Consider the following 18,760-nt stretch of genomic DNA (forward strand, 5'->3'; position numbering starts at 1 on the left):
CACAGATTAGTTGACCATAGGTGTGTGGGTTTATCTCTGGGCTTTCTATCCTGTTCCATTGATCTGTATTTCTGTTTTTGTGCCACTACCATATTGTCTTGATTACTGTAGCTTTGTAGTATAGTCTGAAGTAAGGGAGTCTGATTCCTCCAGCTCCATTTTTTTCCCTCAAGACTGCTTTGGCTATTTGGGATCTTTTGTGTCTCCATACAAATTTTAAGATTTTTTGTTCTAGTTCTGTAAAAATGCCATTGGTAATTTGATAGGGATTGCATTGAATCTGTAGATTGCTTTGGCTAGTATAGTCATTTTCACAATATTGATTCTTCCAATCCAAGAACATGGTATATCTCTCCATCTGTTGGTATCATCTTTAATTTCTTTCATCAGTGTCTTACAGTTTTCTGCATATAGGTGTTTTGTCTGCCTAGGTAGGTTTATTCCTAGGTATTTTATTCTTTTTGTTGCAGTGGTAAATGGGAGTGTTTCCTTAATTTCTCTTTCAGATTTTTCATCATTAGTGTATAGGAATGCAAGAGATTTCTGTGCATTAATTTTGTATCGGGCCACTTTACCAAATTCATTGATTAGCTCTAGCAGTTTTCTGGTGGCATCTTTAGGATTCTCTATGTAGAGTATCATGTCATCTGCAAACAATGACAGTTTTACTTCTTCTTTTCCAATTTGTATTCCTTTTATTTCATTTTCTTCTCTGATTGCCGTGGCTAGGACTTCCAAAACTATGTTGAATAATAGTGGTGAGAGTGGACATCCTTGTCTGGTTCCTGATCTTAGAGGAAATGCTTTCAGTTTTTCACCATTGAGAATGATGTTTGCTGTGAGTTTGTCATATATGGCCTTTATTATGTTGAAGTAGGTTCCCTCTATGCCCACTTTCTGGAGAGTTTTTATCATAAATCGGTGTTGAATTTTGTCAAAAGCTTTTTCTGCATCTATTGAGATGATCATATGGTTTTTATTCTTCAGTTTGTTAATATGGTGTATCACATTGATTGATTTGCATATATTGAAGAATCCTTGCATCCCTGGGATAAATCCCACTTGATCATGGTGTATGATCCTTTCAATGTGTTGTTGGATTCTGTTTGCTAGTATTTTGTTGAGGATTTTTGCATCTATATTCATCAGTGATATTGGTCTGTAATTTTCTTTTTTTGTAGTATCTTTGTCTGGTTTTGGTATCAGGGTGATGGTGGCTTCATAGAATGAGTTTGGGTGTGTTCCTTCCTCCACAATTTTTTGGAAGAGTTTGAGAAGGATGGGTGTTAGCTCTTTTCTAAATGTTTGATACAATTCACCTGTGAAGCCATCTGGTCCTGTACTTTTGTTTGTGGGAAGACTTTTTTTTTTTTTTTTTTTTTTTTGCGGTACGCAGGCCTCTCACTGCTGTGGCCTCTCCCGTTGCGGACACAGGCTCCGGACACGCAGGCTTAGCGGCCATGGCTCACGGGCCCAGCCGCTCTGCGGCATGTGGGATCCTCCCGGACCGGGGCACGAACCCGTGTCCCCTGCCTCGGCAGGCGGACTCTCAACCACTGCGCCACCAGGGAAGCCCTGTGGGAAGACTTTTAATCACAGTTTCAATTTCATTACTTGTGATTGGTCTGTTCATATTTTCTATTTCTTCCTGGTTCAGTCTTGGGAGGTTATACCTTTCTAAGAATTTGTCCATTTCTTCCAGGTTGTCCATTTGATTGGCATAGAGTTGCTTGTAGTAGTCTCTTAGGATGCTTTGTATTTCTGCGGTGTCTGTTGTAACTTCTCCTTTTTCATTTCTAATTTTATTGATTTGAGTCCTCTCCCTCTTTTTCTTGATGAATCTGGCTAATGGTTTGTCAATTTTGTTTATCTCCTCAAAGAACCAGCTTTTAGTTTTATTGATCTTTGCTATTGTTTTCTTTGTTTCTATTTCATTTATTTCTGCTCTGATCTTTATGATTTCTTTCCTTCTGCTAACTTTGGGTTTTGTTTGTTCTTCTTTCTCTAGCTCCTTTAGGTGTAAGGTTAGATTGTTTATTTGAGATTTTTCTTGTTTCTTGAGGTAGGCTTGTATAGCTATAAACTTCCCTCTGAGAACTGACTTTAAAAAAACAAACAAAAAAAGGATTTGAAAGGAATGAACATGAGATGACTGTAATAACCGTTCAAGGCCTAGTAGATAGGAGCTGGTGGCTCAAAGGCAGAGAAGGCAGGTTCGGGGTGCTTGTGGACAGGGTGGAGCTGGTCAGCTGAGACTTATGTTTGTGCATTCTGCTTCCCACATGCCATTTCAGAGAGGCCAGCTGACGAAGAGGAGCAGTGGTCAGATGACTTTGTAAGTATTTGTTCCTGGGACTAGAAGGGTATCATTTCCACCAGGGCCCCTGGGAGGCCTTTATAAAGACTTGTTTCTGAATGACACGCTGGTGGTCAGCTGCCCATCACGGAAGGGAGATGCCTGGGCTGGAAGGGCCACCTATAGGCAGGGCAGCAATAACCTCACAACGGCTGACTTGAGCAAGCACCATCATGTGCCAGGCTAGGAGCTTCCTACTTATTCCCTCATGTAATCCTCATGACAGCCCTATGAGTAGGCATTCTTATCCCCATTTTCTGCGGGTATTCAGAGTACTCATCAGCACAGCCAAAACAGATGTTAAAATGCTTGAATATTTCCACCTCAGTTGGCAAATGCCTCTGCCCTGAATTCCGCAGTGCCCCCTCACTGCTTGGTCCCTGCCAGGAGCCCTAAACAAACTAAAGAGTGAATGCTTGGCACATCGGGGAGTCTCCAGGACACTCCTTAAGGTCATGGTCAGTACCTGGGCTGGATTTGTTCTTAAACAGTTTGGACATCAGCCCTGCCCATTTCACAGGTGAAGAAACCAAGACATGGAGAGTTTAAGTAACTTGCAATTCCAAAATTCAAACCCAGGCTCTCAGATCTCAGAAGCAGACTTTTAAAACTCAAGGGGCTTGCTGTGACCAAGAAGATATGTACGGACTCTGGGGGCCACAGATGGCGAGGGCTCTCCCTGACCATGATGACTTTGGAGTGGTGTGTCAGAATTAATTGTGAACCTCTTCAAGATGGCTCTGCAACCCACAGGGTCCCAGGGGCCACTTCTCTTCGGGCCTGAATCTTATAGAGACAAGACATCCTAAAAACTTTTCTGTACAATGATGATTCCTCACATATCAGATTCATGCAGAATGTTAGGCTGCTCCAGTCTGTGAGCTTTATATCTGGAAGGGATCCAAGAGGGCCTCCACACAACCACATACCCCATAAGGAAACTGAGGCCAAGAGCCTGAAAATGACTTGCCGACCATCTCTCAATTACTCAGTGACCCAGTAGGATGAGAACCCAGGACTCCTGTCCAGTGCCCAGAATTGAGCCTGAGCCCAGCTCTGCACTGTGTACATCACCTGGGGTTTATTCAGAGTATCAGGAGACGGAAGTTCCTCCCGTTTCAACTGCAGAGAAAATATTTTTGTAAAGAAGGAGTGAGGTGGCCTCACTGTGGGTCACCTAGACATGGAGAGCCTCCCAGGGCCCAGCAGCACTGATCCCTCAGAAGCACTGCAGCTGCGCCCCCTGCTGGAGGCACACACACACACAGGGCCACATCGGAAGCAAAGTTAAGACGCTGGACCAACCTCCCCCAGGCAACCGAGAAAACTGAGCTCGCTGGCTGGAAGAAGACAAGGTGGGGACCTAGCAAACACAAAATAAAATCAGCCTGAAGAGGAGGGAATGACTTGTGTCCCCAGAGTTAAACAACCAAAATGAAGGTACCAGCTATAGTAAGGATTGATTGAACATTCACTCACAACTTTTACCTTATTGGATTCCCTTGGTACATAGAATGAAATCCAGGCTTGTTGCTAAAGCCTCCAGACCTGATGCAATCTGACCCCTGCAGCCATGTCTAGCCTTCCCTGCACCCCCTCAGCAGGGGTTGCTCATCCCAGCCCAGGCACACAGGCCTGCCCTCAGTCCCTACAGCAGGTCGAGGTCCTGCCTAACTCAGCAATTTCAGACTCATGGTCCTTGGGCAGGTGAAGGAAGAGCGGAAGAAAGGAGAAACCAGGGTATCCCCATCCTTCTTCACTTGGTCGGCTCCTTCTTGTACTTCAGGCTTGGCTTAAGTGTCTGCTTCTCACCAGGAAGGCCTTTCCAGCACCCCTCTCCAAGACAGAATCCCTCTTCCCTTTGCTCTCTGTCTCAGGAACCTGATCATTCCCTCAGTGCATCTATGACCAGGCATATCTATTTTATCTGTTTGATTATTTACTTATTTATTATTCACTATTTGTTTGTTGTTGGTCTCCCATGCTAGCATACAAGCACTATGAGGCCAGGGACTGTGCTCTGAGTCAAGCATGATGGCTGGCACATAGTAGGTGCTCAATAAATATTGATTACATGCATGAAGGAATGGACAATTTGAGAAGATTTTTGTCTGATTACACATTCCCTTCTTCAAAGTTCCCATTAGACTGTCCAAAGTATTGTACTTCCTCAAGTATTGAATGAATGAATGAATGAATGAATTAATTAATTAACAAAAGAAGTAATTTGTCATAATTTAGAATAATTTGGGGGGAGGGGATTTTTTAAACTCTCAGAAGTTTGAATAGATTCCCTTTTAATTCTCTTGATGAAAAGGCATTCAACACATTCTACTGTGCTTGAAGTAGGAGGGGCTTGTGGTGCATCTCCCACAGAAAAGACTTCCCAAATGAAGGGCCAGTTCAGCACTTCCTGAGCATCCATTCCCTCCTCCTCAGTCCCTTCAGAGCCCAGGCAGCAGCTCAGCGCATTCATTCATTCCAAGTACACTGAGTGTGCCCCTACCCTGCAGCAGGTCTCATGCTGGGCCCTGGATATATAGTCTCAGTCTGGTCCTCATGGGGGCACAGTCTGGTAGGCAGCCCAGTGTCAGAGGACGGCTGCCAGGAACAGCTGACATGGGATCTCTCTTTTTCTACCTTCTCTGCCACCTCTGCCAACCTGGTCCTCTCAGTCAGACTGCTGTGCCGGAGGGGCTGCAAGGACTCCAGACTCCTCCCCGGGATGCACACTGATCCTCAGCCTCCAGGTAATTAAGTCTAGGAAGCCAGTCCCTGCTCCACGAAAACTGAAACAAAGTGGGGTGCCCAAACCGTCCCCCACTCAGGCACATGTGTCTGGCTGCCCACTGGTTCTTTCACTTTCTGAATGTCTATTAAAGCAATTGCTTTTCAGTGCTCATACTGACATCTCCCTGGGATGCTGCAGCAGCACTAATTGGGTCCTTGGCCTGGATGAAGAGAGTCCCTGGCTTGGGAAGCCAGGGTCTTGCCCTGTTAAGTCTCCCCCTGGCCCACCCTTTCACCCCCACTCCACCTCCCAGGCCTCCAGCCTGGGAACAGTCTTTGGCTTCTCCAGAGCACAGACCGCAGGCTTAAATTACTCAACTCCTCTGGGCCTCAGTTTCCTCAAGTGCAAAATGGGACTTTTTAAAAAACTATCTCATATGATTGTGATGAGGGGTCAATGAGGTATACAGTGCATAGAAATGTTAGTGATAATAATAGTCATTACTATTATCATTACTTTATTCAGCCTAATTTCATATTCCCATTTGCTATTTCTGACCTAGGGGTTTGGGAAAATCCCCCCTACAGGAATTTTCTTACCTCCCCCCTCTCCCTGTCCCTTCCTGGCTCCCCCATGCCAGGGTAAGGACAAGCACCCTCCTTTGGGCTCCTTCCTCCTTTTATTCTGTCTCCCCCGACTCCTCCAGCCACCTCGGGAAAAGCTCTATTTTCAGCCTCCTTTCTCTTTCCTTATCCCACTCTTCACCCTCTTCCTCTCCTCTCCCGCATCTCGCTACGGACTGAGGAGGAAAGCACAGCGCTCGCTCACTGATGCCTTCATTTGTTCCAAACATCCTGAGTGTCTCTCATGTGCTGGCCCTGTCACGGGCCCTGAGGATACAGCAATGAAGGAAACGCTATACCTGCCTCAATGTTACACAGTTGCCAGGGAAAGGAGACAGGCCAAAAGGCAGGTACATCATAGATTCATCGGAAGATCATGTATGGATTGAGCATCATGTCAGGCAGTGTGAGGGGGCAGTGGGCACAGGGGTCAGAGGACCTCTTAAGTCCTGAATCAAATATTTCCTCCACATGAGTATATGTATGTGTGCTACACACATAAACTATCTCTGAACAAAACGCACAAGAAGCTAGTCCCTCTGTTTGCCTCTAGGGAGAGGAACTGAGTGGCTGGGAAGACTTCCCTCCTTGTGAACTGTTGGAACTTTAGACTGGCTCAACGTATTTTCAATATGGACTTAAATAAAATTTATATGAAAAAAACAAACAAAAAGAAAGAGAATGGACTCTGAGTCAATTTGAAGTCCTTGTCCCTGCAACTGTCCAGCTCTGTTTAAAACAAACAAACCTTATCTCCTCAGAAGTGTCTATTCCTGAGCTTCTCCTTACCCTCTCTTATTAAACTTACATTTTCCTCAACCATCAACCTTCATGATTAATAAAACCTATTTGGTTATTCTATTTTATTGGGTCCTTTTTCTGTCATCTCAAAAATATATTTTATCTCTGGCTGTTCTTTGCAGACATACAGAATTCAGCCACCCTTGGGGTTAGTAGTCCATGCGTTCCCCCAGGATAGTAGTCCAGGTGATACGTTTTGGAGGCAAAAGGCCCGGCTTCAACCCCAGGGCTGCTGCTAACAGCTGCCTAACCCTGGTTAGCCGACCCCTCCCAGCCTTGCTTTCTTGTCCCTCCGTCCCTCCTAAGCACGCGTGGGGCGCTGAGCATGGTATCTGTACTTGCAGGACAGCGATTATGAAAACCCAGATGAGCACTCCGACTCGGAAATGTATGTGCTGCCGGCCGAGGAGGCTGGGGACGACAGCTACGAGCCACCACCCGCCGAGCAGGAGACTCGGATAGTTCACCGGGCCCTGCCCTTCACCAGGGGCGAGTACGTAGGTGAGTCCCCACCCAGACCTTGGGCGCTCGGCCTTCAGGGCAGCAGGGAGCGGGGCAGGCCAAGGTCGCAGCATGGCGGGCACCTCCCACTCTCACCACCTCCAAGTGGGTCATCTGGTCACTCACAGGCACTGGAGGCCCCGCTGGTAAGTTTGCCCTTTGGGGAAGGGAGGGGGTATCCTCCCTAAACTGGGAATGTTGAAAACAGGCAAAAGATAAAACAAGCACATCCTGACGTGGTTCCCCACCCCACCTCAATTCCTAATAGTCCCCAGACAAATCAACCCAAGATTAGTCCCTTCTACTCTTCTGGCTTCCTGCGTACAAGGTTCTGGAATTTCTCTTGAGATGGCTGTATGGAACCAGGATGACCTTCAGGGATCCCAGTGTCTGCTAAGGCCCCTCCTTCCTCCATCCCTCCCACCGCAGCCCCACGCTGGCGGGCTGTACAGATACACTGAGTCTGGACAGTGGAGTTTTAATTGGGGGGAGGGGCAAGGGGAGGGGATAGGAGTGAAGCCCTCTAAGCCTGGAATTAGCCTTATTGTTTAAAAGGACGAGTCTTAGGTGTGGCCTCCAGGCCTGAGTGTAGCTTTTAATGCCCCCCCCCCCGCCCTCCCCCAAGAAGAAGTCTGTGTTCCATTCTAACAGGTGACTAAGTTCAGCAAGGTGAGGTGGGGAGTGTGTCCATGTGATCACCGTGAGGCTAGGAGTCATACAGAGCATCCCTATGTGTAAAGGGTTTAGTGTCCCTTATCCCTGAGGATAACTTCCTCCTTACGGGGTACCAGGTACTGCCCCTGCTTCGCGCCACATCTGTTGAGGACCTACTATGTGCTGGAGCTATGCTAAGCAGCAAGCAGGACAGGCAGACTCCCCGACTTTTTACAGTTTACAACTTAGTGCTTTACAGCCATGGCCTACTTCACCTTCTCGATAATCACAAAGGAGGAAAGTGAGGCTCAGAGGAGTGAACTCACTGGACCAAGGTTTATAAGTGGCAGAGCTGGGATGCAAGTCGGGCCTTTCAGCCTCCAAAGCCCGTGCTCTTTACCACTCTGCTCCACACACCGCAACCAAATTTGTGACCTCGTTCAATCATCGCAACAACCCTGGGAAGGAAGGGGCTGCATCAGGCCTGTTTACAGACCAAGAAACCGCTATTCAGGACGGTTACGCGGCTCATTCCAGGTCATACTCTTCGAAGCCTGTCTTCTATGCTTTGCTCCTTCTGATGGGCTTAAATCTTATATTAAGAAATCTCAGTAAACTCCAAGAGCTGCCAATAAAACTACACAAACTGACAGTCATAGGCACAGTAAAGTAGATGCCTTGGCACCTGAACGCAGCTACGCCACCAGAAGGAGGCACCAAGTGTAAAGTTAACCACATACCCTCAGCGAGGCAGAAGCGCAGGCCGAGGGCTGGAGCAGGCGCCGGGAGGAGAGCGGAGTGGGCCAGGCAGAGGCAGGGGCAGCTGTACCAAGGTAGGGGCCGGCCGTAGCAGGAGGAAGGAGCAGGAAGCCAGGGTAAGCGCCTCAGCTGGTTCCGGGAAGGGGAACCCACCAGCTTACTCCTATGCGAAGATTTTCCTACAGTGTATCAGTCAGAATGTGTGCTCGCAGATCAACTGGGTAGACGCCCTGTTGCCTAAGCCCTCCACCACGTTATGCAGGTAAGGTTAGTTGTGTATATTAGGCAGCGGCTCTGCCTTGCTGCTTTCTCCCTAATCCCTACGATAACTCTCTGAGGTGGATAGCTCTGATCCTCATTTTAAAAATGAGGAATGTGAGTCCCAGAGAGGTTACATAATGAAGCAGCAGCCCAAAGGAGTGCCGCTGGTGGGTGGAGAGCAGGAGCCTGGACTCCTTCCCTGACACCTGGTGAGGACGGTCCTGGACCAGGGGGTACTCACGACTTCCCCATGATTCGAGGACATCATCAAGGGGAGGAACGTATAGGTTCACCCGCATAAGTAGTTGCAACCCTGAATACACCTTAGAATAACCTGGGGAATTTTAAAACTTATAATACCAGGTCCCTCCCCAGAAGTTCAAACTGCATGTCTGGAGTGGGGCCTTGGCATTTTTTAAAGCTCCCGGGTGGTTCTTATGTGTAGGCAGGATTGAGAATCACTGCCCTTAAGGCTTCATGGAGCAAAGTGAACCACTGAGGAGTAACGCCCCCCCGAGACCCCCCCCCCCCGACACACACACAAGGTCACCATCCACTCTGTTTAGCAGAGTGTTTGGGCTGTCTGCTCTCCTGGGTCTGTGGGTCTCCATCAGTCCCTAGGAGGATGTTTTTGATGAGGACATTCTCCTGGTTTTTATAATGTAAGTCAATGCGCAGTTGAAATCTTTGCCTAACATGTCATTCTACTCTTTAAGGGAATGCCCCAGTTAATAATGTGTTGGCTACATAGGTGCTGGGGGTTTTTTACTTTCTAGATCTCGGTGGCTTCCGCCCAGGGAATGATCCAGAACCCGTTCATCTTATGCTTTGTTGTTCTTGTTGTTTTTCCTCTCAAAGACAATCGGTCAAGCCAGAGGCAGTCTCCGCCCTTCAGCAAGACCCTTCCCAGTAAACCCAACTGGCCTTCGGCAAAGGCGAGGCAGGCCGCCACTCTGCCAGCCCCGACTTCTCTGCACAAACCTCAAGTCCCACCCAGACCCAAAGAGCTCCTTGAGGATGAGGTAAAGTAACTCTGTCCAGAAGACTGCCCAGACCCAGTGGAAGGCAGGATGTGGGCCGGATAGGGGGAGGGGCAGGACAGTGTGGCCTCAGGCGTGTCTTCCTTCCTCCAGGCCCTGCTCTCAGGCCGGCACTAGCCACCCTGCCCCCTCTAACTCTCCACTGTTATGCTGAAAGGATGTTTTCTTTAAAAATGGCATATATGGTCTTATTTTAAGCACTTTCATTTACTACAGGCATATATATCCATACTGGAGCTGTGCCCCTCTTATTATTCCTTCGAGAAAGAGTCCCTCAGTTTCCTGCAAACCTCTCTTTCCTCCATAATATATTTCCCTCTTTATTCCCCATTGCTTCTCTCCCTGTCCTGCCTCATTTTCTTTCCCCCACCTTCTTTTCTCTCTGATCCTCCACCCCCCTCCTCTAAAATGCAGAGGGGTGCAGTGGGACATACACTGGAGACCCCTAGTCTGTAGGAAGACCCTGCACAACCCGTGGAGGAGCTGACCCTTCACTTCCCTCGGCAGCTCTTGCTTCTCACTCCCTCTCCCCAGTCCTGGGTATCCAGGGACCATCTTTGCCAATTGTCCAGGACCCAACTCTCGGTTTATGTCATCAATCTCCCTTCTGCCAGCACCTAGATTTTCACGTCTTATTCCATATGGAATTGTTCCAATTTAAAAATGAACAGGTAAACCCATTCAGGCTATTGGAGGAATGACTGATAAAGCCTAGTATGTTATGGCTCCCAGATGTACTTGTATTTTAAATAAAGTCAAAGACAAGCCCTCAAACTTAGCCATTAGAACAACCCTACAAGTGTAACAGTCTGAGAAAGAAAAGAACATTAAAGGCAACTCTTAACCATCACGACATAATCTTACTGCAGCTTCTTGAAGAAGTAACTTGTTTTTATAAATTTACTTATGTATATATTTATTTATTTTTGGCTGCGTTGGGTCTTTGTTACTGCGCGCGGGCTTTCTCTAGTTGCGGAGAGTGGGGCTACTCTTCGTTGCGGTGCACGGCTTCTTATTGTGGTGGTTTCTCTTGATGCAGAGCACGGGCTCTAGGCACGCGGGCTGCAGTAGTTGTGGCACACGGGCTCAGTAGTTGTGGCTCATGGGCTCTAGAGCAGAGGCTCAGTAGTTGTGGTACATGGCTTTAGCTGCTCCGCGGCATGTGGGATCTTCTGGACCAGGGCTCGAACCCATGTCCCCTGCATTGGCAGGCGGATTCTTAACCACTGCGCCACCAGGGAAGCCCCAGAAGTAACTTGTTTTTAAATGCCTGTAGATGGTAAAACCTACAGCTTATGAGCATGTTGTGAAATGACCTTCATTTCCACCTTAGAATAATTTGTAGCCCAAGAAGAGATGGAAAAGAGACTTTTAAATAAAATAGAGGCAGCACCCAAGCTCAAATTCCTGCTTTGACCCTTACTAGTTGTGTGACTTAGGCAAGTCAGATAACTCTCTGAGTCTCAGCTTTTCCTCTCTTCAGGTTATTTTAAAGATTTAATAAAGGAATATATATATATATATATATATATATATATATATAAAATCACTAAATACAGTGCCTCACACAAAGGATTCCATGTATCATATATAGATATTGGATTCCTTTCTACCATATTCTAGATTCTTTATAAAATCCAGTTTTCTAGTTTCTCCTGAAGACTGAGGGCCTGTCAACACTTGGCCAGCCATGGCCTCAAAGCAGCTGAGCCTCATGGCAATACTCCAGCTCAGCTGTGAATCCTTGGCCCCTGTTTCCATTTGTCATCATCCCCATCACTCATACAAGACTTGCACACACCCTGACTCTGTACATGTCCCCTTATTGTTCCACGCCTGCTCCTATAAGTATTTGAGTTTATGACCCCCTCTCTAGAGACAGTTTAAGTCGGGAAGTCAGCAGACTGAGAATGAGTATGGTTTGTCAATCCTCAGTCTGTCTGTCAGTCTGAGAGGGGATGCTGCCCTTTCAGGGTGAGAACAGGGTGGCCGGGAGAATCTGAGCGTGGGACATGGTAGGAGACCATCTGTTAGGGTCTCACGGTGAATTCTTTCGGCATTCGGCAAATCCATATGAAGATATCAATTCAGACACAGAATACAAATGCAGACTGTGGGTTATGTGAAGCTCTCCATCTCTGTGACTAACTGGAGGTGGGCCCCAGTGGGGAGAGGCCGAGCTTTGCTAATAGCAGCCTGTGGAGGTGGCTCAGGCAAGCCTGAACCAGTGGGAAAAGGAGAAGTCTGGAGGAGGCACATTCTGGAATGGGCAGATGGACAGTCAAGATGAGAAAGAGGTTTAAAAAAGAAAAAAGAAGCCAACATTAAGATCTGGCTGAGCCATTAGACAGGAAAAGAAGTCAAACAGAAGCATAAATGAAGACGTTTAGCCCTACCATGCAGGTTACAGGCATAATATGGGGGTTCAGGCTGACCAGAGAGTTGGCAGTGGGAGGAAGGAGCATCTGTGCTATAACAACGAGAGCGGCTGACACTTGACCAGGGCTGTGTGTCGGTGGTGTTCTGAGCACTCCGTATGTATTATCTCATTACATCCTCACAGCAACCCTAGGAAGTGTGTGCTATTATCACCCCCATGACAGATGAGGAAATGGTACAGATGAGGTGCAAAGGGGTTGAAGAACTTGTCCAAGGTCACAGAGGTAAATGATAGAGCCAGCATTTGAAATCAGATGATTACATACTAGATCCCAGGGGCTAAAGAGCTATCCTGTGCCACCTCTCCAGTATCCACTGAGAAGAGACCAGCTCTTCATTCAACACAAATGTGCCAGGGCTTCATTGGTGCCCAAAGCAGACCCAGTACATGTCCTTGCAGGGCATCAGTTTTGTGATTTTATGTGACCTTGGATAGATTACTCAACTGCTCTCAAATTCCTCACCTGTAAAATGAGGATAAGTACACCTAACTTAATCGTAGGTATCATTGAAAGAATTCAGTAAAATAATGTATGTAAAGCTATTAAATGTTCACATGAGTTGTATTAAGCAAGAAACTCATGTGGGCATTTAATAGCTCATCTTAACGACTCCTGACATGGAATGGGGTGAAGGGCAATGGGAAAGTGAAAATAAGATGAATCCGTGGTGCTCCTATTTTTCACATTTAAAGTTTGGGGGAAGGCAAACATGTAAATACCTACAGCAGGTGTCTTAATACTGAACATCTAAACACTGGAGTTGATCTAAGATGATTGTTTAAATAATCATCTATATTTTAATCATGCCATTGTAAAAGCCGAGGAAGGATTCTAATAGCATGTAGGTTGTGGCAGTAGAATGATCTGCCTGGCTTCAAAAGACCAATTATTCATGTAACTACAGTCAGTTTTTTGTGATGTGAACATGGGATAATGGGGTTTATATCAAAACACCGCAGCACCGTGAAGATGAACTTGTTAGGACACAGATTATGGTGATTCTTGACCATCTGCTTATCTTGGCAGGTAACAGCTTTAGTATAGTGTTACAGCATAGTACTAGTGGCACCTGCCTTTCTGGGTTATTACAAGGAGTAAGTGAGATTACACACGTAAAGTACTCAGAAGAGCACCTGGCAAGAAGCGCTCAATACATGTTTGGTTTTTGTTTCTCCCAGTCCCCATGTTGGCAACCAACCAAGGCAGGTTGTAAAAACCACTTCTGAGATCTGGTTACTTTATTTACCTCTTATAAAATCCCTCCCTCCCTATATTCATGGTCAATCGATTATTGACAAAGGTGCCAAGAAAATTCAACGGGAAAAATTAGTTTTTTAAACAAACAGTGCTAAGATAACTGTATATACACATGCAAAAGAATGAAATTGTACTCCAATCTCACACCATATATAAAAAGTTAAATAAAACTGGATCATAGGTCTAAGTGTAAGAGCTAAAACTATAAAACTCTTGGAAGAAAACATAGGTATAAATCTTTTTTTTTTAATTTTAAAAATTTATTTTATTTATTTATTTTTGGCTACATTGGGTCTTCGTTGCTGCGCGCGGCCTTTCTAAAGTTGCGGAGAGCGGGGGCTACTCTTCGTTGCGGTGCGTGGGCTTCTCATTGTGGTGGCTTCTCTTGTTGTGGAGCGTGGGTTCTAGGCACGCAGGCTTCAGTAGTTGTGGCACACAGGCTCAGCAGCTGCGGCTCACAGGCTCTAGAGCGCAGGCTCAGCAGTTGTGGCGCATGGCCTTAGTTGCTCCGCGGCATGTGGGATCTTCCCAGACCAGAGGCTCCAACCCGTGTCCTCTGCATTGGCAGCCAGATTCTTAACCACTGCGCCACCAGGGAAGCCCAGGTATAAACTTTTATGACCTTGGGATAGACAATGGTTTCTTAGATACAATACCAAAAGCACAAACAACAAAAGAAAAAAGTAGATAAAAGTGACTTTAAAATGTAAAACGTTTGTGCTGCAAATGATACCATAAAGAAAGTAAAAAGACAACGTGTAGAATGCGAGAATTTTTTTGCAAATTATATAACTGATAAGAGATTTAAATCTAGAACATTTAAATAACTCATAATCCAAGAATAAAAAAGACAAACAACCCAATTAAAAGTTGGCAAAGGGGTTGAACAGACTTTTCTCTGAAGAAGATATACAAATGGCCAATAAGCAGACGAAAAGATGCTTAACATCATTAAGGGAAATGCAAATCAAAATCACAATTAGATACCACTTCACACCTACAAGGATGCTTACAATCAAAAAGACAGACAATAACAAGTATTAGTGAATATGTGGAGAAATTGGAACTCTCATACATTGCCAGTGGGAATGGAAAAATTGTGCAGCCACTTTGGAAAACAATTTAACAGTTCCTCAAACTATTAAATATAGAGCTACAATATGACCCAGCAATTCCACCACTAGGTATATTCTCAAGAAAAATGTCCATCTACACAAAACTTGTACATGAATGTCCACAGCAACGTTATTCATAATAGCCAAAAAAGTAGAAACAACCCAAATGTCCATCAACTGATGAATGGATAAGTAAAATGTGGTATAGTCATACAATGGAATATAATTTGTCCATAAAAGGGAATGAAATACTAAAACGTGGTTAAACCTTGAAATTACTATGCTAAGTGAAAGAAGTCATGAAAGACTGTGTATTGAAATATTGTATGATTCCATTTATATAAAATGTCCAGAATGGGCAAATCTTAAAGATAGAAAGAAGGTTGGTGGTTGACTAGGTCAGGGGAGGGGATGGATGGGAGTGACTAATGGGTGCAGGGGTCCTCTTGGGGGTGATGGAAATGTTCTAAAGCTAGATTGCAGTGTAGTATATCTGTTAATATACTACAAATCACCAAACCACTCTACATAGGGGAATTTAATGGTATATGGATTATATCTCAGAAGATTTTTCTAAATATCACTGCTTCTTATGCAGTAAACTCTGAATATACAGCATTTCTGTATTTCTTTTAGGCTGATTATGTGGTCCCTGTGGAAGATGAAGATGAAAACTATATTCATCCCACAGAAGACAGTTCACCCCCATCTGAAAAAGGCAAGAGTTTGTAGTTTTAAGCACCTGAAAACTTCTGCAGTTGATAGAGGCATACAAGACCATTTGGTAGCGAGCTCTAAGGGGCTCAGAAATGATAGTGCCCAGGCCTCTCTCCTCTGTGGCCGTAGCATTTGCCTTCTTTGGCTAGTGGAACAGAGAGCATAGTGAGCAACCCATCTCTGTGTTTTATAGCCTTTACCCTTCTTTCTCCATCCTCTTCCATGATTTAATACTCTCTTCTCAAGGTATAAAAGCACCTAAGTTCTTCTCTTTAGCTACTCACTTAGAATGGATTTCTTATAAAACCTAATACTCACAAAGTCATGAGCCACCATGTTGACCTTACAAATATTGCCCCAGAACAGTTTCTGCAGAGGACTGAAAAAATGAAAGAGTAAAATATGCTCTATGTTCTAATTCTTTAAAATTGAGTGCTATCTCAGGCCCATGAGAAACATTTCACTTGTAAATCCTTCACGAAATAACAAACGCAGCTACAAACAAATTATCTCCAAAAGCCCGTGCCACATAGCCTCAGATGAGGTGTGGAACAGTGTGTGATTACTCTGGATATAGTCGCTATGGAAAATATAATCCTGTATAAACGCTGCCTCTTCAAGTAACATTACTCATCTAATAAACTTGACTCCAAGGTAGCAATACTCGGTTTTTACACTGCCATCACGTCGCAGCCCTCTCCCACGCCCTAAATATCACCGACAGCTTCTAGACCCACCAGAATTTCTGAATTCACCCATCACCATGAAACAATAAATACAAATTAAATGCCCCCACCTCCACCCCCCAAAAACTTACAAAATCCAAGAGGAATGATATGTGCTATGTGTGTTACGTGTGGCAGGGAAGGTGGGGCTACTAATCTGGCCCCTCCATTGTTAGTTCAATGCACGTCTCCTGGTAAAAAAACAAACTCTTTCATCTCCTAGACACCCAGTTTGGCAAATGAAATTCCAAGCCAGTATTCACTTTAATTATTAATATATTCATTCTAAAAATGTTTTTTTCTTCTGAGAAGGCTTCTTTTAATGGCTTATGGCTTACTAATTGTGTCCCCCATTCTCTGCAGATTCTCTGGTCTGACCCATCATTTCCACAATGCATTTTTCCATAAGTGTGAATCTCCCTCAGTAGACTATCTACTATATATGTATATGTGTGTGTGTGTGTGTGTGTGTGTGTGTGTGTATAATTACAATATAGGTGTGATTTTGTGTTTCAGCTCCCATGGTGAATAGATCAACCAAGCCAAATAACTTCTCGAAGCCAGCCTCACCTCCAGGGACAGCTTCAGGTAGAGTGTACACAAGATTTGGTGGTTTTGTTTCTGTTTTTTTTATTGTGAAATGATTACATTTGGGGGTTTCATTTTTAATCTGTTCTAAATAAAACAAACAACTCAGAGCAAATATTAAGAAATAATCCCTGTATATCCAAATGTCCTAATAAATGGTAACAGAGGCCTTCTCCTCAGGCTCATCCACTGTCTGGGGGCACCTATGTGAGGGGACCCTCGCCCCCATGCCCCTGTGCCTCTATCAGACAAGTCCTTTTTTTCATCCTACCTCTCTGGGCACTTGGCTGGCTTGCCCTCCTTCTCCCCTCCCCTGACTGAGGACGTCTGCACCGTTCAGCCTCAGCCCTCTGCTCTTCCTTCAGAACGTCGTGCAGTTAAGAGCTTGGGTTATGGGCCAGGCATCCCAGTGCTCCCCATTATCAACTGTATCACTTTGGGTCTGTACTTCACCTCTCCAAGCATCACATTTTCTCATCGGTAAATGGAGACGATAGCCCGTGCCCTGAGACAGGAGAATTCTGAAATTGTGAATGGGAAATGCTTAATGCAGTGCCTGGCACACAGTAGGTGCTCGGTAGAGTAGTATTTTGCACTTCTTCCTGGTTTATCCGTTCTTCTGGCTTCACTTCTCTGGTCTAAGCTGATAACTCTCTGGTGTCCAACCTTGACCTTTCTTCCCTTCTGAACACACTGACCTTCCCACTACCTCAAGCTCAGTGCATCCAACACCCTTACTCTTTGGGCATCCTTATTCCTCTTTACACATCAGCTTCTGGCTCCATGTCTCAGAGTGCCCATGTTCTGTCCCAATTCTGCTTTGCTTTTTCCTGAATTTGCTGTTCTATTTTAGTTGCCACCACCTGAGCCAGGCTTTCTTTACTTTATCACTTCATACCTTCTGTCTTACAGAGTCCACTAGCCATAATCTTGCCTCTAGGCTCTCTCCTCAGTCACTGAGATGAGCTTCTGACCCCCTCCAAATGTTGCTAGCTTCATTCCATTACAAAGTTAGTTTTTACCATGTCATCCCTACCCAAACCATGAACACTCAGTGGTTCCTAGATGTCTCCTGTAGGGTTTGGCAAGCCCCAGACTGAGGCCCACAGTACTGAGTGGCGCCCATACCCCAACCCTTTTACAGCACAGAGAAGTGCAGGAGCTTCCTCAACAGCATTCTCTCCTTCTCCTCTCCCCCACCCTGTACCAAACACACACACACACACACACACACACACACACACACACACTCTCCCTTCTGTCCCAGACCTGAAGGCTGAACACAGAGACTGGGAGACTGACCTCTGCTTTCAGGGACGTGCTCCTTGAGAGAAAATGAAAGAAGAGTATTTTTAAAAATCTTTTCCTAGACTCATTTCCTGTGCAATTGCTCATCCTCTTCACAAGTTCTTATTTATCCTCCCCCTCGGAATCCACAGGCTTTTTATACTTGGGGACTAGAGGTCAGAGCCATCTTATCCAGATCATCTTAATTTCTGGGAACAAATGTCAACACACCAACCTAAAACGTCACGGCAAGGTCGCTTTGGTCCCAACTGAAACGGAGACTCCTGACACTTGATAACTCAGAAGGGCTGTTATTACTGGAATAGAGAACCTTTCACTGATACAGATAAATGAAGGCTTAAACCCTCCTTTAGAGTAATAGTTTAATACTCTCTGGTGCTTACATCTTAAAATGCTCTTCTTGCCTTACACAGACCTCTCCTTCCTAAAACACACCCAGTACTCCAATCAGCCTGTCTTTCCCATAAGACTCTCAGCTCCATGTCTTGCTCATAGCTGTGTTTCCAAGGCCTAGACAGGACCTGGCTCAGAGTAGGTGCTGAAATGGTAGATGGGTCAGTTGGTTGAGAGAGAGATTGAGTCCCCCAACTCTGGCTGTCTTTAAGGAATCACATGGCCCCATCATGAAGGCATTAGCCCACTGGATTTTTTTATTCATTAGTTTTTATATTAACCTAGTATAGCTATATTTTATCACTAGAGGCATCAGATGAAGAAACCAAACCTGAACAAGAGAATAATTTCCTGGTTAAATGATTATTGGATATAGACAGGAGGAAGTTCAGGAGGAGGAAGGAAGTGAGATAACTTGAGCGGGGGGACGTGGCGGGGCGTGGGTAGGGAACAAACCTGCACAGCTAGAGCGAGTTTCTGAGTGTGCAAA

General features: G+C 45.3%; 2 protein-coding genes across 4 annotated transcripts in view; one reads left to right on the forward strand and one right to left on the reverse strand.

Annotated features, from left to right (window-relative positions):
• Positions 1-18,760, forward strand: part of BLNK (B cell linker) — a 75,973-nt gene that overhangs the window by 35,639 nt on the left and 21,574 nt on the right. Inside the window, exons 4-9 of one of the 2 annotated variants that reach the window (XM_060034398.1) lie at positions 2,295-2,335; positions 5,032-5,106; positions 6,856-7,012; positions 9,545-9,708; positions 15,176-15,257; positions 16,498-16,569. In XM_060034398.1, coding sequence (XP_059890381.1) covers positions 2,295-2,335; positions 5,032-5,106; positions 6,856-7,012; positions 9,545-9,708; positions 15,176-15,257; positions 16,498-16,569 — 591 coding nt within the window. The remainder of the gene's footprint in view (positions 1-2,294; positions 2,336-5,031; positions 5,107-6,855; positions 7,013-9,544; positions 9,709-15,175; positions 15,258-16,497; positions 16,570-18,760) is intronic. The other variant, XM_060034399.1, reaches the window with a different exon arrangement.
• ZNF518A (zinc finger protein 518A) overlaps positions 13,744-18,760 on the reverse strand; it is a 65,189-nt gene continuing 60,172 nt past the window's right edge. For both annotated transcript variants that reach the window (XR_009522409.1, XM_069541524.1), the window contains one exon: positions 13,744-14,046. The gene's annotated coding sequence lies outside the window, so the exon portion shown is untranslated. The remainder of the gene's footprint in view (positions 14,047-18,760) is intronic.

This window comes from Delphinus delphis, chromosome 16, assembly GCF_949987515.2.
Source record: "Delphinus delphis chromosome 16, mDelDel1.2, whole genome shotgun sequence".
Classification (NCBI taxonomy): Eukaryota; Metazoa; Chordata; class Mammalia; order Artiodactyla; family Delphinidae; genus Delphinus; species Delphinus delphis.